The 24,393-nt window shown below is 43.7% G+C and overlaps 1 protein-coding gene across 2 annotated transcripts in view; it reads left to right on the forward strand.

The window, feature by feature from the left end:
• The window catches only part of GALNT10 (polypeptide N-acetylgalactosaminyltransferase 10), a 215,968-nt gene that overhangs the window by 118,263 nt on the left and 73,312 nt on the right, over nt 1-24,393 (forward strand). For both annotated transcript variants that reach the window (XM_043913369.1, XM_043913370.1), the window contains exon 4: nt 4,528-4,694. In XM_043913369.1, the coding sequence (XP_043769304.1) occupies nt 4,528-4,694 (167 nt within the window). The remainder of the gene's footprint in view (nt 1-4,527; nt 4,695-24,393) is intronic.

Genomic DNA, 24,393 nt, shown 5'->3' on the forward strand with positions numbered 1-24,393 from the left:
TCTCTTCATTCTTCTTTTTGTCTGTGCAATTAATAGTATACTCTCCCTGTAAAAATATTTATGTATACAGGGCAGATGGCTTTAAATCTAGGTTCCAGCCATTACCAACTGTTTGACCTCTGCCTTGCTTCCTCCTCCTTGTAATGGGAGTAACGATATTCCCAGCATTCCCCTAATGATGCTCTACCTTGTAAGAGCATTGTGACAATTAAATAATTAATGCATATAAAGTGCTTACAGCCTTGCCTGACATAATGAAAAACCCTTAGCAGATATAGTCTATTATCATCATTGTCATCTTCTACCTTGTTTTTAACTGCTATCAGTACTCTATAGTTTGAATTTTTCATCATTTATTTAATATGTCCCCACTGATGGACATTCACTTTATTTCTACTCTCTTCACCATTTCAAAGTGTGTTAGGGAACACCCCTGGCCATGCCTCTTTGTTCTCATGCTGTGCATGTCTAACTAAACTTTGTCCTGTCAGGGTTGGGACCTCATTAGACTGTGAATCATGATGGAAGAGGTGCTTGGGCAAAGGGTGGGATATTTTGCACTCAGCTCATAGTCGTCAGGTTTGAAACGCACAGAGACCTCTTCCTCTATGGTGTCTTCTGAGGCCAGAAATACAGAGCCATGAGGGCATCGCCATTGATGTCATGTGATGTGTTACATGTCCCTGCTTTGACCCTTCATGAGGGCGTCACTCTGCCCTCTCCTGCCCCCAGGGGCCTCTTTCTGGCATCTCAGGAAGCCACACTGTATCTGGGAGCCCATGGGGACCTAGAGCCATCAAGTCAGTGTGCCGTGTGCCATGTTGTAGAAACAAATATATGTTCATAGAAGAGCTCTGAGGAAGACGCCCTGCATGTTTCACAGAGGTCAAGCCCCTGGTGTCAGGATGTTGCCGGCCTTAGCAGTTGTCTTCTAGCCTTTCTGTGTTTTCCAGCTTTTCATTCTGAGCAGTTACCACTTTTGTCATCAGGAAAGATATTGTAAGCATTATTTTAGGTACATACACTCTAGATTTGAGTTTGGGGCCCAAGTCACTTTCCTCTCAGGGCTCCATTTTCCCCAGGTGAAGAATGGGGTTAGCACTGCCCCGTTTGTCTCCCTCCCAGGGACTGATACAGCTTGGAGACAAGAGAAGGGAGGGTGTTTGGTAAACCCTCAGGCATGATGAACCAGGGGAAGGCAGAGATTATTACTGTCTGGTCAGAGCCAAAACCAGCCTCTTTGCATTGGGAGCAGTGCCCTGGCTTCCCCTTGCCAAAGACCACTCTCTGAAGGCCATCAGGTGAAGGGATACTTCTGTTTATCACACACAAAAGGACCGGGTGTGCCCTACTATCCAGTGTTGAGATCCTGAGACACAACACACAGACAGGTCTTAAAGGGGACAACTAAGGTGGGGACTTCACAGAATGGCCTTCTCTCCTCCTCCCTGCCACCCCCACTCCCCCTCTGTCTGCTGCGATCTGAGGAGAATGGGGGCTTCTCCCATGAACTCCCAGCAGGGACGTGGCCTCTGGGCAAGTCCGTGGAACCACGTTTCCTGTGGGATACTGGAGAGATTCATTTCAACATGTCACATAATTTTCTATTTAAACCAAGAAACTCTACTAAACTGGGACCAAACTAATGTTGAGTGCCCATGCCAAAATGCTGTTTTGTGTTTATTTAGTAAATAAATGAGTAGGTGAATAGAAGAAGGAGAAAAAGAGTAAACCACCCCTCCCTGCTAAAAAAAGCACATAATCAAGTCTGAGCCTTTTTTTAAATTCTGAATAATCTTTAATTCCAGATTGGGTTAAATTAGAAGTGAATTTAGTCTGTTATGGCTCTGTCTGCTTCCTTTAGTATATGATGGTGTGTCTACCCATAGACTGTGGGGCCCAACTTTGGGGTTCAAGAAAGCCAGGGCTCTCTGCTGGGTAATAGCTCTATTGTATTTCTCTCCGTGGACTTCAGGCGGTTTATTACAGCTAACCCCTCTTCCAACCCTACTTCAATCGAGTGAGCCTCCTGTGAAATTGGATGGAAGGCAGGAACTTTTGTAGAAAACTAGATAGCGCCTTTCTTGGCCACAGAGGACTTAGACAAATTAATGGAAAGGGCTTTTTAAGAAGAGATGCTTTCCTTTATTGGTGAAGACCAACATAATGAAGTTGAAGAAGGTTTCCCCAGAAGGCTGGCTGAAATGATCAAAGGGGTTAGAGAAGTGGGGGAAGGGTTGGAGGAAGGCTGTGTGGGGCCTTGATAAAAGCAGTCCAGCCAGATGGATGAACAGGAAGAGGTATAAAAGAAGTCCAGAGATTGCAAGTAGAAAGAGAGACTGACCTGTTCATCAAAACTGGACTGCCAGAATTAGGGGCACCCTGTCCATGCAGCTGAAACTGGGCTCACAGCCAGACACCACAAGGTCAGTCCTGCCCTGTCCCGCCCCCCAGCTTCCCTTGATGCCTCTAGCAGAGGTAGGATTTAAAGCTAAGGAGACCGTTGACCCTGACCTGTTTTTTCCTCCCAACGCTTCTTTCTGAAAATTATCAAACGTACGGAAAGCTTGAAAGAATTGCACATAGGACACTCATGTTTCTACTCTCTAGATCCTGTGATTAACTTTCCTGTAATGATTTTATCACATACACATTCATCTCTCTCTCCATCTACCAGTCCCTTTACTGTCTACTTATTTGTTTATTTTTGTCCACGCTGGGTTTTTGTTGCTGTGTGTGGGCTTTTACTAGTTGCAGTGAGTAGGGGATATTCTGTAGTTGCGGTGCAGGCTTCTCATTGCAGTGGCTTCTCTTACTGTGGAGCATGGGCTCTAAGGCACACAGGCTCAGTAGGTTGTGGTGCACAGGCTTAGTCGCCTCATGGCATATGAGATCTTCCCAGACCAGGGATGGAGCCCATGTCCCCTGCATTGGCAGATGGATTCTTAACCACTGGACCACCAGTAAGTTGCAAGGAGATCCTGGCTTATTTAGACAGTGGATTGCAGTGGCATACAAAAGGAGATATTTTCTTGTTATGTTCATTGTCCTAGATGTCACAAGTTTCCCAAAAAAAACTTCTTAGCAGCCTTGTGGAACCCCCTTGCATAAAGCCTTTTACATCCTTGCTCCCAACTTCCACTCCTTGTGCCAGAGACCTGTCATTCCCTCTGGGCCTGCCTGGTCTTCAGCTCCTCTTTTCTGGGCCCTGGGAAAATCTCTAGTATCTCTGTTGAAACATACCCGAACAATGAAAAGAAATGAAAGACAAGAAGATTCTTAAATTTTCTATCATCATGTTGTTAGCGATAATATTGGTATTGTTTTTCTAAAACTATTATTATATTATAGAGAAAAGCAGCCTAGTAATGTTGATGCTAAGAACCCTGATTTTTAGCAAAAGAGTTAAAATGTAAAACCAGACAAAAGCCTAAGAAAACTCCAGACCAGTTTCCCTTATAAATATAGATGTAAAAATCCTCAACAAAATACTAGCAAACCAATATATAAGGATTATATAAGCAACATATAAGGATTATGCACCATGACTAAGTAGAAATTTATGTATTTTTGACTATGCTGGGTCTTCTCTGCTACACACGAGTACCCATGAAGAGGCTGCCAGAAAGAATATTCTCGTCAAATCAGGTCAAGCCTCTAGCTCCCACTACCAGTTTACAGGAGCCAACATAGGGCAGATAGAGGAACAAGTTGAGAGACACTACAGCAATGCAGAAAGCAAAATGAAGACTGTGGGAAATACTCCAGGACAGATGACTGGGTTTCCTAAACAAAATAAAGGGGTGGGGAAAAGAGACTAGGAGACACATCAACTAAACGCCCTACCTCAGCCTTGTCTTGATCCTGGTTTTAACAACCAGCTTTAAAAAGATACAGAACAGTCAGGGAAGTTTGAACATCAGCTAGATATTTTCTGATACTAAGTAACTACGTTAATTCCTTGGAGAGTTACCATGATATGAAAGGCCCAGGGAACAGGGCCTTCCACCCTCAGGCTTACCACAGGGCTGGTGGAGAGCAGAGGAGACCCAGTTAATTCTTCCAAGTTCATGGATACATGGCTTTTCCTCCGTGGAGAGGAACTTGTGCAAGGGGTGGGGAAAGAGGCAAGAGTGCTGTGGAAGGGCTGGCCGCCACATGGAATCATGGCGACGAACAGCCATGTTCCTGTCACAGCTGAGGTGCAAACAAGTTAGCGCGTGTAAACACCAGACCCCAGGGCTGCTCCTTCACCGCTGGGAGCTGTTGTTTGTAACTTTCATGTACAGAGCTGGGGGATCGTGTGTGTGTGTGTGTGTCTATGTGGGTGTACATGTGTGTGTTTATGCATGCTGGGATGCCAAGCAGAAAACAGTTCTGAAGTGACCGTGGTGTCCGCAGCTTTCCCTCAGTCCCTAGAGGCTTGGAGAGGAAGCAGGAATTGCAGTGAGCTGGACCATCAGCCTGAGTTCTCTGGGCAGCCTGAGAGCTGAACCTGTCCTCTTCATCTCCTGTGTCTCCCTCTAGCTGCAAAAGCAAACGCTACCTGGAGACGCTCCCCAACACCAGCATCATCATCCCCTTCCACAATGAGGGCTGGTCCTCCCTCCTGCGCACCGTCCACAGCGTGCTGAACCGCTCACCCCCGGAGCTGATTGCCGAGATTGTGCTCGTGGACGACTTCAGTGACCGAGGTAGGGCCCCTTTCACCCAGCTTCCCACCCTCCATGCTCTGCTCCGTGACTTGCCGAAGGGATGGCAGGTTTTCCCTTCTTCAGCAGCACTAGTGTATGGGCCATGTGTGCTGATACTTGCTCCGTGCCAGGCCGTGAACCTGGCACGGAACACATGTTATCTCACTTAGCCTGGGACTGACTTCATGGGACTAACTGAGATGTAGTTACCAGTCACCAGGAAGTGGGTTCTGTTTTTATCCTGTTTGTATCAATGTAAAAATGCATTAAACTGCAAGTAACAGATAAATTTAGCTAACAGCTCAACAAAGGGGGTTATTCATTTATTCATTCATCTCATAAAGAGGTCCAGGGTTGGCACAGCTGCTCAGGTCTTTCATTGGAGAACAAGACTTATTCTGTCTTCCTGCTTCCCCATCCTCATGGTCATAAAATGGCTGCTATTCCTCTGGGAAGTCTACCTTTCAGGCAAGAAGATGGAGGAAGGGCAAAGAGAACAAAACCTCTTCCTTTGAAGATTTTGCCTTCTTATTCAGAATGCAAAGTCTCCCCAGTGATTCTGAGCCAGAACTCTGACATTTGGGCACCCATATCGGCAAGGGTAGCTGGGAAGGTGAGTGTTCTGATTTTGGGCCTCTTTATGGTAGAGATAGGAAAAGGAAAAGTGAATTAGAGAAGGCATCAGGTCAACCCACCTACAATATCTGCCATCCCATTTTACAGATGTGAAAACTGAGACTCATAGAGGTTAAGTGACTTTCCCTTGGTCCCACAGCTCTTGGGTGGTAACATAGTGAACAAACCATGTCTTCCTGGCCCCACGCACATTATCTTAACCTCTAGACCACACTGTAGAGCCTCTTCACTAAGTCTCACCCATGGGTTTGTGAGACACAGAGGTGGAGCCACAAATGAAATCCAAGAAGAATTTGTCCTCCAGCCAGTGGTCTTACGCTTATTCTTTGCATCAGAGCTTTTACCACTTGCAGTAAAATCAAGTGAAGCCCTTTCCTTTTCTCATCTTTTAGTAGGGGCACTAACAAGTAGTGAAGAGGAGCCTAATAATAATAATAAATAATATTATTTTTATCCAGAATTATCCAGAATAATCAAAACTTGAGTTTCTTGTACCCCATTTTAATACTGCACCCCTAATTACCTGGCATATGTGTTTATGTGTGCGTGTATACATACTCAAACATACACACATCTTACGTTCAGTTCTTATTACCTCTAATTCTTCCCTCACTCTTGACATACACTCATTCTCAGGGGGCCCTTTAATTTTCCTTCTTTGATCTTATCACAGCAGAATTAAAATACCAATAAGTATAACATGTGAGCATTGTATGTATAAACATGGACCTGTCGCATGTTTACCCTACTGGACTCCACATTCTGAGAGCTGGGTCCACCCGGTCAGTCTTGTTCATCACACATTCTCAGCTCCTTAGGCATACAGTAGGTGCTTAATACATGTTTGACGAGTGAATTATCAGAGCTCCTTTCTCTGTCTCTTAGCACTTCTGCCATGGTTACAGTAGCATCTATTATATGAGATTTATTTATGTCCCTGAAGTGAGGTCTGCGAGATCTCCTGCAGGTGGGTCTCCGTGTCTCTGTAGCACCATTCTTTAGCAATAGTTGCAGCTTTGCTCCTGGCCCTGGCACTTACTAGCTCTGTGACCTTTACCTAGTCACTCAACCTCTCTGCTTCAGTTGCCTCATCAATGAAATGGAATCTACCTCTTAGGTGGTCATGACTATTAAATGGGTTAATATATGTGAGGTGGTTAGGACAGTACATGGCACAAAGTGAACATCAGAAATAAACATTTAACCCTGGCATTATCGTTATTGTTGTTAACATTGTTTATGACTGGTTTGTCAGAGGGGGAGTCAGGGATAAATGTATAGACGTCAAGGTCCAGTCTCCCCCTTTCCATGGGTGAAACGGCTTTGCAAATTGTAAAACACTAAACAAATGTGCTATTGTCCCACTTCAGCCTAAATTGTCTTCCCATCTATTCACTGTTTTAAGAACCACTTCTATGGGCCAGAAACATGTATTATCTCATTTTTCCTTGATGACAACCTCTGAGGGAGAAGACCCTGGCTTGGAGCACGTGCCTCCATGCAGGAAGGGGCCCAGGGATGCCTCCGGGAGCACTGTGAGGGCTGTGGAGAACCTTGCAGCTGCAGGTGGGGTTCACATACCTCTCCTAGCAGGGTCTGTCCTTGATTTGTGAAAAACTGTTTGCTAAGAGGAGCTCCGCTGCTTAAAAATGTGTGAAAATCACAGCTGTAACTCAGCCTTTCCTTGTACAGATGGGAGGCTGAGTCCTGGAGCAGTGGACCGAGTTCACCAAGAGCATGTGGCCAGCTGGGTGCAGAGGAGGGATAAGAACCTAGGTTCCCCATACAGCCTTATCCCCCTCACCTCACCTTCTGTATGAAACAAACTTGGGAAAGAAAAGGTGAATTTTATAAGACTGGCATTCTCCAAGTGCATCTGTTTCTCCAGAGACCAGAAGTATGAATTGAATGCAGTACCATTCCCAAAGCCTAGTAAGAGAGAGATGAACACTGTCCCATGTCACAGATGGGAATGAGAACCGAGGCCCCTTGATTGTTGCCCTTTTTTCTCAGTGACTTGGGCACAGAACCCAGAAGAGAACTCTTACCTCCCGCCCCTCAGTCCTGCACATTGGCTGTCAGAGTTTGCAACCTCCGTTCTTCAGAAAAGCAATAATTCTTCTTATTTTAAGAATAAATTCTCAAGGCAGCTTGGGAAGAAAACTTACTCAGCAGTGATTGTTTCAAAAATGAGATTTGGGAGAAACAATTTCAGCATTATAGAGAAGCCTGTCTAAAGTACGGCACATATGGGCCATCGTGAAAGACAAATTTCTCTGGGCCACGTGAGCAGAGGCAGTTCTTTAGAGTTGAAATTCATAGATGCTAACTACGGGCTCGATTGGCTCTGCCTGGCAGAAGGCATTTTCCTCTGAAATGAGCCTCTTCCAGGATCCTCAGGGCAACTAATTGTAATTCAGCTGAGGGTCGAGACCTTGGGTAGGAGACAAAATTGGAGCAGATGAATTCTTGAAATAAGATCCAGAGCTTTGTGCAGGCAGCACTGGGGACTAGAGCAAAGGCAGACTGGAATCATCCCAGCCTTGCTTGCAAATAGAGTGCTGTGGAGTTTACAGGGGGCTCCAGAAGCTTCTCTAATGTGGGTGCTTCCTTGAGGATTAGGAGGACACAGAGGTGCTTTTTCTCTAGTGGGAGAAAGAGATGAGGGGGGAGGGTGGCAGGCCTGCCTCCAGATTGCACTGCCTGCATAGGAAATCTTTATTCGGAAAAACAAAAAGGGTCTTTGTTCATTTTTTCCCTTCTATTCTCCTTCCCCTTCTTATTTCCAAACAGTATTGGGTTTTCCAAAGAAAATAGGATATGTAGTCATAGAAGGCATTATTGTCTTTGGATGAACTGGGTGCCTCCTGGAATGATGAGGTGCAGAAACAAAAGTCTGTGATACGGTCTCATTGACATCATTTCCCCCAGCTCAGCTCCCCAGCAGCAAACAAAAACATACACAGTACAGGTTTCCCTCAGAGGAGGTTCTTAAGCATTTGCGGAACTGTTGACGGATTGTTGGCAGTGATTGGTGCTGGAGGGCATATGGACATTGCGGGGCCCATTAATGCGTGTGGTAGAGACTCTCAAAATTGAGACCAGGGTCCAAGGTCTTCTTTCCACCATGAGCTTTTTAACTCTTACCTGCGCTGTCACACCGGGCCAGTCCTGTTGAGATGCACATAAGGAGATCCACTTGCACTGACCTGATTTGCACTGCAACGTCTCACTCTTGACACAGGCCCATGAGCGTCTGTCTGTTCCTCATTTCTTGTCATCTCTCTCGCAGCCCTGGTTTGTTTCCAGGACCGCCACAACTGTCGGGATAGCCATTCCCCACTTTCACTGTGTTGTTCAGGTTCTTTTCACCTTGAGTTTTCTGCCGCTCATTTTGTTGTTTCTGTACAGTTGTCCTGATCTCATTCATATTCACATATTCAGAAAATTCATGGAATGACTCTATGCCTGTCGCTGCAGTAGGTGCTGGGGCTACAATGAGAAGGAAATAGACATCTCTTCTAAGGATCACACCCAGCAGGGCAGACAGACAGGGTAAGGAGCATAAGATCACAGGGTAAGCATCATAAGATCATGGAACATGTGCCCCTTGCTGGAGGTCCAGGCGCTGTTGAACATGGAGAAGATCAGAGAAGAATTCCTGGAGAAAATCCCAGCTAAACTCGATCCTAAGGGATGAGTAGATACTGCCCCTCAGGGTAGGGGAGCAAGGAGAATGTTCCAGGCAGAGGGAACAGCGTGAGCACAGGCTAGAAGTCAAGGTGGAAATGTGGAAAGTGCAGAAAGAGCCGTCTGTCACCTCCTCACCTGGAGGCAATTACTGTTAACACTTAGGCTTCTCCCAGTGGTTATTTTTAAATAGGCCTTATTTTTTAGAGCAACTTTGGGTTCACATCAAAATTAAGCTGAAAGCACAGAGAGCTCCCATCCACCCTTCCACCTACTGCACACATACCCCCCACACCCACATCTTCCTCAGTGTCCTACACCTGCATCAGAGGGGTGGATTTGTTATGATGGATGGGCTGTATCAACACATCATGATCACCCAAAACCCATAGTTTATATTAAGGTGCATTCTTGGTGTTATATATTCTGTGGGTTTAGATAAATGTATAATGATGTATATCTACCATTAGAACATCATACAGAGTAGTTCACTGCCCTAAAAATCCTCTGTGCTCTGCCTTTTCATCTCTCCCTCCCTCCTAACCCCTGGCACCCACTAACCTTTTTACTGTCTCCATAGTTTTGCCTTTTCTAGAATGTCTAATGTAATTGGAATCATACAGTATGCAGTCTGTTCAGATTAGTTTCTTTGACTTAGTAATATGCATTTAATGTCCCCCCGTCTTCTTATACCCTGTAGCTCATTTCTTTTTAGTGCTGAATAATAGTCTATTGTCTGAATGTACCACCATTTATTTATCCATTCACCTGCTGAAGGGCATCTTGGTAGCTTCCAAGTTTGGGCAGTTATGAATTTTTGTTGTTGTTGTTGTTGTTTAGTCGCTCGGTCATGTCCAACCCTTTGCACCCATAAACTGCAGCACGCCAGGCTTCCCTGTCCTTCACCATCTCCCAGAGATTGCTCAGACTTGTGTCCATCGAGTCAGTGATGCCATCCAGCCATCTCATCCTGTGTCATCCCCTTCTCCTCCTGCCTTCAATCTTTCACAGCATCAGGGTCTTTTCTAATGATTTGGCTCCTGGTATCAGGTGTCCAAAGCATTGGAGCTTCAGCATCAGTCCTTCCAATGAATATTCAGGGCTGATTTCCTTTAAGATTGACTGGTTTGATCTCCTTGAGTCCAAGGAACTCTCAAGAGTCTTCTTCAACACCACAGTTCAAAAGCATCAATTCTTCAGCACTCGGCCTTCTTTATGGTCCAGCTCTCACATCCATACATGACTACTGGAAAAACCATAGCTTTGACAATGCAGACCTTTGTGGACAAAGTAATGTCTCAGCTTTTTAATATGCTATCTAGGCTTGTCATGGCTTTTCTTCCAAGGAGCAAGCATCTTTTAATTTCATGGCTGCAGTCACCATGTTCAGTGATTTTGGAGTCCAAGAAAATAAAGTCTGTCACTGTTTCCATTGTTTCCCCATCTATTTGCCATGAAGTGATGGGGCCAGATGGATGATCTTCGTTTTTTGAATGTTGAATTTTAAGCTAGCTTTTTCACTCTCCTCTTTCACCTTCATCAAGAGGCTCTTTAGTTCCTCTTCACTTTCTGCCATAAGGGTGCCATCATCTGCATATCTGAGGTTGTTGATATTTCTCCCGGCAGTCTTGATTCCAGCTTCTGCTTCATCCAGCCTGGCATTTTGCATGATGTACTCTGCATACAAGTTAAGTGAACAGGGTGACAATATAGAGCCTTGATGTACTCCTTTCCCAATTTTGAGCCAATGCATTGTGCCATGTCCAGTTCTAACTGTTGCTTCTTGACCTGCATTCAGGTTTCGCAGGAGGCAGGTAGGTAAACATCATTGTACAGGTTTTTTGTGTGTACTTAAGTTTTCAGCTTACTTAGTTAAATACCAAGGAAGGTGATTGCTGGATCATACGGTAAGAATATGTTTAGTGTAGGAACCTGCCAAACTGTCTTCAGGGTGCATTCCCACAACAGTGAGCATGAGTTCTTGTTGCCCCACATCTTTGTCCACGTTTGGTGTTGCCAGTGTGTTGGATTTTTGCCAGTCTCACAGGTGTGTAATGGTTTCTTACTGTTTGGATCTGCACTTCCTTGTGACATTTGCTGTTGAACATATAATCTGTCATCTGAATGTCTTCTTTGGTTCCCAGTTTCTGTTCAGCTCCATTTTCTTTTTCATACCCTCCCAACACCCCCACCCCACCTTCTTACAGCCCATCTGAAGTAATCCATGTCAGTAAGTGTGGTGTGCATCCTTCTGGACCACTCTGCTTCATCATACTAACATGTAGTAACAAAAACAAATATTTATTGAGCATTTGTGCTCAGTGCATTCACCTATTCATCACTTCAGCACTAGTGTGGCTTCTGTCATTCCCAGTGAGAAAGCTACTGAACTCCATGATCTTAAAACCTCCTTTTTCTACTTAAAATAGGTAATATTTTATCCCCATTTTGCAGATGAGAAAATTGAGATACAGGGAGGTTAAGTAAATGGCCAGTCTGCTTAGATCAATGAGGCAGAGCTGTGGTTTAAAACCATGCATCCTGGGAGGAAGAGAATGGGTACGTGTATGTGTATGGCTGAGTTCCCTCGCTCTCCACCTGAAACGGTCTCCACATTGTTGAATGCCTATACTTCAGTATAAGATAAAAAGTTAAAATTTTTTTAAAAGGCATGTAAATAAAAAGGAAGAAGTTAAAAAAAAATTTTTTTTAAAACCATGCATTCTGACTCTAGAACTTTTGCCCCTAATCTTCACTGGTTTCTTCTCTTCCCCTTTTAATGGAATCAAACTGTACACATTGCTCTCCTTTTTGCCCCCAGTAATGTATCACAGATATCCCTCATGCCAACAGCTATAGTGCTAACTCATCTGTTTTCTACTAGCTAGACGATAATAATCCACAATGTGAAACTACGTTTAGTTCCTCTACAACACGCTTTATGTAGTGGACATACAGTCGTGTTTCACTTTGTATCCAGGTTTCTTCCACTCAATTTTCTACAGTCATTTCCCATTGTCATTATAAAATGACTGTCACATCTCTCCTCCTCTGAGTCAGTTGTGAGATAGAGACAGGGTTCACGTAACCCCAGAATATCAGGTGTACTGTTGGGAGAAGCTGATCCAGAGGGCACACATGGATCCGTCTCCACCACATTCCTCCCGAGCTGGCTGATGCAGGGACAGGCTGAGCAGCAGGGAGCTGCAGGCCTGCCTGGCAGGGCAGCCGGTAGCTGAGAGCTCGCCATGGAGGGAAGCATAAATTAACAGGACGTGTGGGCAGCATAAGAATTCGTACTTCGGCCTGCCCCATGTCCCCTCTCTTGGCCACCCTAGAAGTGAAATGTTGGGAAGCAGTTCCATCTTACAGATGACAAAACTGAGGCTTTGAGAGATTGGTGGGAGGTGCCCTAGACTGCTTACCTGCCCTTAGAGGACTCTCCTCCTGGTTAGTCATCCCATTTCATAGGAGGTATCCATCCTTCCCACAATGGACTCTGTAACCTTTAGAATCACACTTCTCGTGTATTAGTCTCTAGGGTGTCTTACCACTAAGAAATCCACAGGTTTCTTATCCTCTTCTCCTTTCATATAACATCTTGAATGCTTCTCTCTCAGACTCCAAAGGAGAAAACTGCTAAGAAGATTAAAGCTGTTAGAGAGCATCAATTATTTTTTAATGAGGGAAATCTGTAAATCTTTTGGTGGCTATCTGGCAAGAACACAGCATGCAAGAGTTGATATGTTTATGGGATATTTTGTGCATCTTAAAAAAAATACACAGGATTTTATGAATCAAGCACTGTATAAATGATTTACTGGGATAGCAAAAAAAAAAATCAAATAAATACCTCTGCTTGCCTCTGAAGCATCAAAAGCTCTGATGTTCGGTAAAGAATGGTTCCTGTAGTGGAAAATAGCTATGTTATATTTTCAGAAAGGTGATACTTCTATTGAGGTGGGCAAGCCTTCTACATTTTAAAAACTCGCCGCAGCAAAACTGTGCAAAATTGCTGATATTCTCCTGATTCTCTTGTGAGGATTAAAGTCTAACCTTTTCCACTGTTTTGGTGTTCCCTTAAAAACGTAATGGGGGAGAAGCAAAACCCAACGAAGCAGGTGATTGGAGGTCCTTGGAATAAGATCTCCAAGGAGAGAGCCACAGAGCTGCCCCCCTTCTGTCATAGTCTGTCTTCAGAAAGCTTCTGGGCCTCTCCACCAGCTTAGGTCTGACATGAATTGTTATTTGCTCAGAGTCTAAAGGGAGATGAGATTTGAGGCTGAAATAAAAGTAAGAGGTTCCTTAGTACTTAACTTCATCAAGTGCAAACCAACCAAGTCCTTTTCCTGTCAGCTTCTTTCAGCTCAGTAAGCTGGGGGCTGAAAGGGCTGGTTTTGTCTGCCTTATAAAGGGGAAGAAGCAATAGCATCAATAGTAACAATGCTGCTTACACCTGCACAGCACTCACTGTGCCAGACACTGTGGTAAGCAATTTAAACATAGTATACCTAATTTTGGGGGGAGCCTCTTAGAAGCCAACATTTATTTGCCTAATGGGAAAATTAAGCTTTAGTAGAAAATTTAAATCCAAGTACAAGGAATTCACCTCCTCTCCATATCCCACCCCCTAAATAAAACAACTTTTAGGTAAAATCAACATCTTCTTGGTAAAGATATGAAGTACTCAGTCATGACATTTGATACACATTCATATGTCTAAAAAGTATGTTCTGCTGTTTTCATTCACAATAAATGTAACTGGACGGGTCTGATATGCAGCTCAAGTTCCTCTGCTTGCTACTCAAAAGGTCAACACGCGGGAGACAAGTGATGGTAGAAAAAGAAAAATTGCTTTATTCAGGAGGCCAGCAACCTGAGAAGGTGATAGACTAATGTCCTAAGACTACCGTCAAGATGACAGTTATGAGATAAAAGTTTTGAAGGCAGTGTGAGGGAGGGAACTGCGGGGTACACGGTCAGCTCATGGTCAGCTCATGCACAATTCTCAGATGGGCTGGCGTCAAGATGAAGCTTCAAGCATCACCCCTCTTCTGGTTTCAACCAGCCTGGTTGCGCTTGCAGTCAGCAGTTTTCTGGTGGGGATCTGCCTCCTGGAAAAGCAACTTAGGAATCTGTGTCAGGTGTTTATCTATATCTTTCAGGGAACTGGGAGTTCAGTGACTCTGTGGTTGGTTTATAGTCTAAAGTGTTATCAGTTTCTTGGCCCAGCAAGTATTCTTACTTTCTACATCTTCATAAATCCTAATCATTAACTCCTGAACCAGCCTTTTGGGACTCAGGGGAAGCCTGGGAGACTATAACGTTTCTACAAATAAGAGGCAGGTGGAGGACACGGTGGGGGTGTGGGGGTCTCTCCTGGGAAGGCCCCATAGGGTCCTGCTTGGTTCCATAAATATTAGCCAGCTCCTCTAGATAATACTGATTCTAGCAGGTTAATGAAGCAAATCAGCCAAAAAGTTGGCATTAACTCTAACCTGCTGCCCAACACCAGACCGGTGGCCAGCAGTGAAATAGATTCATTGCCAAAAGATACTTAAAGCAATTCTTCCCAACTTCCTTGCAGAACTTACAGCCCCTGAAAGGTTCAGTCACGTCTTTATCAGGCAGTCACAGCTCCAGAGCCAATTTTGGTTTGATTTGAATCCAGAGGCACCTTCAGATCTGTAAACACCGGAGGCTTAAAATGTTACCAATTTTCGTAGCCCAAAATAGGCAATGCTTGACAGTTCTGAAGATCAGGAAGACCAGATCCACACATTTATATGTCTCTTATTTATTCCAAAAATTAAAAGATGATTGCAGCACTGTCAATCAATATTGTGTTCGTGGGCATTGAAGGCTTCATTTCTCTTTTTTCTCTTTTTATTCTCCTGCTTTCCTATCTCAAATAGAAGAGTCTCATGAAAATGTAATTTTCGCATGATTGTATAGAATAAAGAAACAGGCATAGGAAAACCTTAGTAACATTCTCTCCTCTTGTGCTATTTAGGGATGTTGATTCCTGTAAAGTATTAACAGATGCAGACTGCCTTTTTCAACCTTTGGGATCCTTGTATACACTCAGGTTCTTTCCTTGAAAGACCAAATGACTTGCTCCTCCTAGAGTGGTAAAAAGAAATAATTTTATTTGTTTGCTTTGTAAATGCAGACCTCTTCAGAGATGCCCACATTGTTTATGAGCAGCCAGGAATCTCAAAACAACTAATAACTCCTACTGTCTATTGGAGTCCTCTGTTGTTGTGCCTGTTAATGAATGGAATTTATTGGGCTTTGCTAATAATATGGAGTGAGGATGAAAACAGGTGGAATTATAAGGTTGTTTTCTGCCCAGTCTTCTAAGAAACTTAATTTTTTTCCCCCATGTGCCATCATAATATATGGTCTAGAATATTCTAAATAATAACGGCACTCCAGTCTCTGCTAGTGGAAAACTCAAACTTTCAATTGCCTTCCCAGAAATCTCCACAGCAGCCAGATTTGTTTTAACTAGGCGAGAGGAAAGACCAGCCCTGACCTTTCCCAGAAAACATGTTTCTGCTGCCTTATGACAGAAGAGGTAGTACTTTAGCTCATGAGTGAATGAAGATGACCTATAAATAAGCCTTCCTCCTGAGCAGAGTTGACTCCCAGTATTCTCTGCTGTAGACACAAACCCTGTCTTTCCGGCCTTTCGAGCTGAAGGAAGGCGGGGGTGTAGTCAGTTTGGTGGACTGCTCTTTGCCTACTGTTCATTCCTTGTGATCCTGAGGGACAGCCAGTCAGTAATGCCACCCAGCCGTGCTGAGGGCGCTAATCCACCTGGCCAGTGCTGTCCCATCCCCATGGCCACAGTGATTCATCCAGGGTGCCGGCCTGTGGTGCCAGCTGAGCCCCATTCCACCCCTGTCCTTTTCCCTCCCGTGAGCCAGTACACTGTCTTCTTGTGTGAACTAGCTGGGCCTGGGTTTCCATCACCCGCAACCCCAAAGCCGTAACTACCATCCTCCCTTTCGTGGGTCAGGTGAGGATTAAGTGAGATAACGCAGGGCCTGGCACATGGTCAATGGTCAGTAATGTTAGTAATGATGCCTTTGTGGTGGTGGGAGTTACCATCACTGTTCTCTGAAACAAGGATGATGAGCACTCAGCTACCCCCATCCACCTCACAGTCTCCCTGTAGAGATTAGATGAAATCAGAATGTGAAAGAGCCTAAAGAGCTAAAAAGTGCCATAAAGACTTCCCGGAGGATACTGGTTGCCACAGAAGGAAAGAACCCTGAGGAGAACTTTCCAGTCTGGTGGCCAAGGAGGAAAGTGACCTCATAGGCAGGTAGCCCACAACTGGAGTGTGTCCCCCATGGTCTCTGGTTCCAGCTAGGTTCAAGTAAGACTTCTTAACTCTTATTCCTTTTGGCACCAACCGAGGAGCTTGTTAAAACACAGTTTACCAGGACCCATAAGCAGAGATACTGATTCTGTGGTTATGGGGTGGGCCCAATAATCTGTGTTAATCTGCATTCTTTTTAAAACTAATTAGTTATTTATTTATGACTGCATTAGGTCTTAGCTGCAGCACTCAGGCTCAGCAGTTGTGCCTTGTACGTGGGCTTAGTTGCCCCTTAGTATGTGGGATCTTAGTTCCCCAACCAGGAGTCAAACTTGTGTCCCCTGCTTTGGAAAGCAAACTCTTAACCACTGGACCACCATGGAAGTCCCCTAACCTGCATGCTTAACAGGTATCTCAGATTATTTTGATAAGTTGAAATGCTGCTCAGATTTGGAAAACACTGGAATATAGGAACAGAAGACTGTGGATCACAAATACATACTTTATGAAACATTTGGATGGTGACATCTTTGAATGTAGACCCTGGATTGCCATAAGTGCAGAAAAGTCATGGCCTTTATGGGAGGAGCTAAGTTAAATGCCTTCAGCCTCAGTCAGACCCCTGTTTTTCAGGATGCCGTTCATAAATAATTGCCTCACTGTAACAGGTCTCTGGGGATTTATGGTCCCACATTTAATTTCAACTGCTGTTCATTAATCCTGATGATCTCACTTAAATTATTAAACAGTCATATTCCAATTTCGAGGGCACTAATTATATCCTTGAGAGGCTGTTATTATCTGGATGATCACATGTACTCAGCCAATACCAGACTGCTTTCTCCCCACTCATCAGAATTTTATACTTTTTCAGGATTTTGTTAGTTGCTGAGTAGGTGTGTTTCAGATGGCAGGATCTCACTGCTGAGGAATTAGGAGATATTAGAGCAGGGGACATAAAGATCACCTGGAAAGTAGGTTTAGCATGCAGATTCCCGGGCCCTGCCCCAGTGAGAGTCCAGGTTCCCAGTCTGGGGGAGCCTGGAATATTATATCCAGAGCATCATATCCAGCTCTCTGGGGATTCTGATCCAGAAGGTCCAGGGACCACCCTGGGGAAACTAAAGCCCAGAGAGGGGATAGCTCTTGTTCAGAGCCCCACGGCAGAGCCACAAGCTACATCTCTGGCCTGTTGTAAGGACCAAATGAGATAATAGATGGGAGAGCACTTTGGAAAGCCTTCAGCAGTCTATAAATACAAGGATGCACTATTATTTTCAAACTGGAATGGCTTTGTGACAGAAATGGCTTGGTACTTTCTCTCTAAATTACCATAATCACCTGTTTGAGGCCCCAACCAAGCCCATAACTCTAAATTCACCAGGCATGGAATAAATTCCCCCAGAAATGTCCAATAAAATGTTTTCTGATGTGAGAATGTGCTTGTGTCCCTGCCTCGGGTCCTCAGTCAGAAACTCCCTGCCTTTTCCATGGCTGTCCTAACCAACACCTCTAGTTGGGGGTACCTGGCAAAAGCCCTGCTTTCCAGCACATAGATTTTGGTCTTTTCTGGGATGATTAAATCTTACCAGTGAACAGTTTGCCCCCAAAAACACTTCCTCCATAGGAGCTTGCTTATAACCACTTTCATGGCTTTAGATATAGAGAATCTCAAATCAAGACACCCGGGTTCCCGGGTTCCCAGCACCTTATGTTGGCTGCAGTGACCTCTAAGGCCTGGTCAGCAGTTCTGGGGGGCACCTCTGTGCACCTGTGTCACGTCTGTCCTGCTGTGTCAGAGCTAACTAGACAGCTCTTACAAAAGTGTTTCATCATTTGAATTACATTCATCCTCCTCGCCACACCCATCCATGGGGTCTACCTCTGCCCTGCTCTTCCCATGAGTCCCTCCAGGTTTCTGAAGACCCTGTGCAAATCCCCACCCCCAGGTTCCTTCCACTGCAAAATAAATTCCTAAAAAATGCTGTAGAGTAAATTCAAGAACAGACACTCCAGTTCTATTCACATTTCAACCTTTATTTTAAAATATTTCTTCCACACTCCCATAGATCCTATCTCTCAGCGAGCTCTCCACGTGTAAAACCTCGAGTTCAAGCTCTGCGAGTCACACACACACACACACAATCTATTGTTAAACCTGGAAAAAATCAAGCCTTTCCACTGATGGAAGAGGGCCTCACGATCCCAGGCAGCATGACTGCAGAGCTCAGGGAATTCCTGCCCTGCTTTCGGGAATCTTCACCCAGCCTGTGCATTTTAGATCCGAGAAAGGGAGGCACTCCAGGCACTGTGGTCAGGTGACTAGTTCATGACCAAGTGCTGCTCCCAGTGTGGGAGCACCTGTTGCTGGCCTGACAGAGCCCCCACGGCTGTCTGGCACCTCCAGAAGTCAGGCACACAGTCAGATCCCACTAGTGCAGTCAAGTATCCGCCCCCATTTTAACATTTTGCTAATTGCTAACACAGCATGTATACTACACTCTTTCAACAGGGCTGAACAACAGTTCTAGTCATCCAACAAAGGCATTTTGCCTTATGACAATTTATTTGGATGCTCGCCAGTGTCTAAAGCTAACTTAATTACACAAGCCCACCTTGGCAGTAGCAGGAATCAAATTTTATGACCACCATCTCCTCTGCAGATATAGCATAAAATTATGCATGTGCAAAATTATATTTTTCTAAAACTAGATGCAAATTTTAAGTTGTTTGGGCTTTGAATCCTTGGGTTCTAGGTTAAGAGAACTCTTAATCCCTAAGTTAAGAGTCAGACAGTGGGGTGACATTGAACTAGTTCTTAACCTCTCTGGGCCTCACTGAGTAAAACTGGGCTATTTTCTTAAAGAGTTGTGCGGTAATTGAGATGTTGCTCACAGAGCGCTTGGAACAGAGACTGGCTCAGATTAACTGTGGGTTAACCGTACCATGATCATTAACCTGGATGCTGTAACATTTCTTGATTATGAAACTCTCTGTGTTCATCTGTTCCTTCTTTTCTTTCATCTCCCTTTGTATCTGCAGCTTTAAGACCCTAAAACTTAAACTGTCATTATTAATGTTAATAATAATGTTTGAAAACAATAATAAATCCAGTGTTTATTGACATTTCTTATATGCCAGAAAGTGCTAATTCATGATCTCGCTCAGTCCTAGGAAATTGGCATTATTGTCCTGATATTACAGATGATGAAACTGAGAATTAGACAAGTTCAGTTCATACAGCAAGCAAGCAGCAGAGTCAGGGTCCAAACTCAGGTACAATTGGATCCAGAGTACTATATTATTATGTGCTGTCACCTCTGTGATGGTAGGAATAACATGGAAGGATTTCATGCTGTGTATTTTCCTATTTTACTTATAGATTCATTCACTCTTGACTCCCTAACTTTGAAAATCAGGGGGCAGGTTGACCTGGGATGGAATATCCACCTATCAGGAAAATGAATGAGAAACTGGACATTTTTCTGCCTTAATTCCCATGTTTGATTTGCTGAGGAATTTTCCCCCTCTAAAGCAAAGTGTGATTTTCTTTCCATTCAACCTTCATGCCGCTGGAAAGTTTTAAATTATTCAAGACATTGAAGGTTTATTATCTGCTGCAAGGCTGTAATGTAATTGCAAGGTATCATTTAAAGAGCTGTCTGTCTGTATGAACCACCTTGTTCTGAATACCTGCTCCTGCATAGAGCAAGAAGATATATATTTAAGAGTGGTGGTTTATAACTGCCTTAGATCAACCCTATTATTCTTCCTCCACGTCTAAGCCTGAAAATAAATGTCTGGTGATGCATGGAACATTAAAATCACTTGTGTATCATCAGTGGTTTATTTCTCTTCTATCATTTGCATCTTGATGGACAGCCATGTGTTTGAGGGATTTCATTTTCATTAGTCTTTGATCACATTGCCCATGTATAATGCCAGTTTGGATATTAACCACCCCAATTAGAGAATGCCTTTCAAATATTATATCACCCCCAATCATGCTATTCACACCATGTTCATCATAAAGATATAAATGCCAACTCCCATCTTATTCTTTCTTTTGACACCTGTTTCCATATAGAGAGGTGGCCTTTCCCAGTGTTAATCATGAGTAACAAAGAAAATACCTTCATGTGGGGGTGGGTGGGGAAGATTTTTCCTCCATAAATGTCTCATCAATTTAGTGGCATTATGGAGTAAAAAGTTCATCAAGTGACTTTTCCAGGTATTGATATGGAACAAATAGACTAGCCTTGGTTCCAGCCCTGCCAGTAAATAGCTTTGTGACCTTGAGCAAATTACATCATCTCTTTGGGCTTCAGTGTCTGCATCTATAAAGTATGGATGACTTCTCACATCCTGGCAAGCTTTAAATCCTAGAACTTTAGAATGACTTTTTTCACCCCTTCCAGAGAGTTTAGAGTTAGGATTTGATGCCTGATAGTTGTCTTAATGAGTATCAGCTATTAGATACAGCATTACCCTGAAGAACAACTGAGGTCTATTTGCCCTTACACAAAGTGACCCTATGGCTCTGTTTTCAGAAACCCAGGTTTGGTATTTATATTTTTTTCTAAGTCTTCTCAGTTGCTGCATGACTCTTAGATGATATTTACTTCTTGTCTTCTCCACTGTGTCTGTCCCTAGGAGTCTCTTCCCCTTTTAATGTGCTGTCTCAAATCAGCTTTGGAATAAAAAATCAAGTTATTAAAGTTATTAGAATTTTATCTAAAATGGGGGTTAAATAGGTCCTAGGTGGGGGTAACTCAAGGCTCTCACCTAAGCCATGATCCATGGGTGCCATGTTTAGTAGCCTCAGAGAGGGCCACTTAAATTCATATTTAATTCTAAATGGGAGTAATCAGGGAGGGCTTCCTAGAGGAGGTGGCATTGCCTAATGAAGGGGATGTCCTGGTCGGAGGGAACTGCATAAGCCAAAGCACAGAGGCAAGATAGTCTATCAGCAATAGACTGATAGCAGTGATTATGAGGAGATTGCCCTCTGAGTGAACAACCTTTGTGCTTCTCTGCTGAGTCAGGAGCCCAGTATTTCCCAGTCCCCGCTGGGACATAATCTGACAAAGGGTTCCATGTAGGAAATGCAGCCTGCAAGACTGTAATTTTTTTTGGAGGACTCATCCTTTGTTTTTTTCTTTCTTTTTTTAAATTATGACAGTATGATAACACATTTACAAGAGACATGGAAAATACAGAGAACAAAGTTACATATAGTTCCACTATATATTCCAATTATTTTTTTAAGTAGATAAGGAGATTGTAATTTAAATTCTGAAATATCAGTACTTCCAGACATTTAAAAAATTCCAATATGTCAGTGTTTATGGGTCAGTGAGAACAGAGTGTTCGAAATCAGAGCTGGTGCAGGTAATGCAGGATCTCAGGTGACCATGATTATCAAATTAGAGAAGAACCATAAGCCACAGTCCCTCCTGAATCCCTAGAACTGTGCTAGTAGCCACGAGACACACGTAACTATTTACATTTAAGTTAATTAAAATTCAATAAAAGTAAAAAATTCAGTTCCTTAGTCACACGAGTCATATTTCAAGTGTTCTGTAGCTTTATGTGACTAGTGGCTGCTATATAGGGCAGCACACAGAACAGCAACAGGGACTTCTATCAGGTGGTGCCTCTGTAGATGGCCAAGTGTAAAAGGACAGTCAATATTCACACTACAGAGCAGGAGATTGGGGAGGGCGGGGGGAGCAGGATGCAGAGCTTTGTGCAAAAGGTCAGGATTTGCCCTATGCTTGGACTTCCCTGGTGGCTCAGGCGGTAAAGAACTTGTCTGCAATGCAGGAGATGTGGGTTCAATCCCTGGGTTGGGAGGATCCCCTGGAGAAGGAGATGGCTACCCACTCTAGTATTCTTGCCTGGGGAATCCCATGGACGGAGGATGGGCTACAGTCCATGGAGTTGCAAAGAGTCAAACAGGACTGAGCGACTAATACTCTTCACTTCCACATGGCCAGGGCCTGGGCAAGATCCTGGTCCACAGTCCGTAGCTCAGAAGTCCTCTGTGACCCATGCAGGGAAATCGATTTACTCCTCTCTGCTGGTGGGAGCACTGACAGTATATATCAAAGCTCCTTAAAAATACCCTTTGATATAGCGGTCCCATCTCTAGAAGTTTTTCTCAGGAAACAATCAAAGATATGCAAGTAGATGTATGGTCATGTGTATGTTCACAGCAGTGTTGTTTATATAGCAAAACTGTATGGAAATAGCCAATAGTGTGGTGGAAAATGATTACAACCAGCTGGGGTGAAGATGAGCAGCCCTCATTTGTAGCATTTGCTGATTTCTGTGCTGTAAAACTTCCTCCGTGGCTGATTTCAAACTACTAAAATAACAGAGTTGAGAACACTTACAGTTGCCTCTCATGAGTCTGCACAGCCCACTCAAGCACCCCACTGGCAAATAGCTTACCTGTCTGAAAAGAGGAGACTGATTAAATAAATCATGGAAGAAAATGCTGTGAAGCCACTGAAATCAGTGGTTCTCAAATTGGAATGAGCGTCAGAATCACCAGGAGGGCTTATTGAAACCTTGTCGGCTGGACCCCACCCTTAAGAGTTTCTGATTCAGTCGGTCAAGACCTGGCTGAGAATTTGTATTTCTAGCAAGTTCCCAAGAAAGACTGATCCTGCTGACCCTGAGTCATCTGTAGAACTACGATTATAGAAGAAAATTTGATGACATGATTGTCACCGAAAAGATTCATTTTTTAAATAAAAGTTATGTGAGTATGTATATATAATAATAATAATTACATTTATTGAGTTCTTAGAATGTAATAAACACCATGCTATTTAACTTGCATTATCTTATTTAATTATTCTACAAAGAAAGTAATGTTAATATTATCCATATTTTATGTATAAGGAAACAGGCTTAGAGAAGTGAGGAATCTGCTTTGCAGTCACACATCTGATGAGGGGTGGGACTGGAGTTTGAACCTATAAGCTGACCTTGGGGTCTGCCCTTGGACCATTCTAGTATGCTGCCTCATGTGCTTTCACTCTTAGCTCATCTGTGGCCATACAACACTGAACACAAGACAACACCTGTGGTTATTTCTAGATGAAGGCATCTCAGGAGATTTCTGTGTTTTTCTCTGTACTTCTATGTGTTCTTCAAATTGTCTACAGGGCAATATTTTTGTAATCAGGAAAAATATCCTGCTTCGGTTCAGTCACTCAGTCATGTCCGACTCTTTGAGACACCATGGATTGCAGCATGCCAGGCTTCCCTGTCCATCACCAACTCCTGGAGCTTGCTCAAACTCTTGTCCATTGAGTTGGTGATGCCATCCAACCATCTCAGCCTCTGTCATCCTCTTCTCCTCCTGCCTTCAATCTTGCCCTTGCACAAAATGCTGGCATCGGGGTCTTTTCTAATGAGTCATTTCTTCACATCAAGTATTGGAGTTTCAACTTCAGCATCAGTCCTTCCAATGAATATTCAGGACTGATTTCCTTTAGGTAAACATAAATAAGAAAGGCCATTGTACCCATGATTTGGGGTCTGCACGCCTTGCCCTTGGCATCCTTTGAGTTGGGCACTTTGATTCATGGTCCTTCTTGTCTCTGCTCAGCCATCAGCATCTGTTCACCACTTGAGAGTTTATATAAAGTTTCCACTTTGGGGAGCTGGTCTGATCCTCACAGCAAGCCTCTGGGTTAAGGTCTGACTGCTTCCATTTTATAGGTGGGTCACCTGAGGCTTATTAAAGTGAGGTGACTTGTCCAGGGTTACACATCTAAACAGAATAATTTTCCCCTCAGTTATGGCTCGTTTATTTTCTGGTTCCTACTTCTACTTCACCGTGCAATCTAGTAGTTCCCATGTATTGAATACTTATGTTAGGCATTTTACTTACGGGACTGCACTAACTTCATAGCAACCCTGGAAAGAAGATGTTATCAGCACTTTTTAGGAATGCTGTGCAGACTCAGAGAGGGTAAATGCCATGTACAAGGTTACAGGGGCAGTTTTATGATTCCAAAGCATTTG

Source organism: Cervus elaphus, chromosome 9 (genome assembly GCF_910594005.1).
Source record: "Cervus elaphus chromosome 9, mCerEla1.1, whole genome shotgun sequence".
In the NCBI taxonomy this organism is placed as follows: domain Eukaryota; kingdom Metazoa; phylum Chordata; class Mammalia; order Artiodactyla; family Cervidae; genus Cervus; species Cervus elaphus.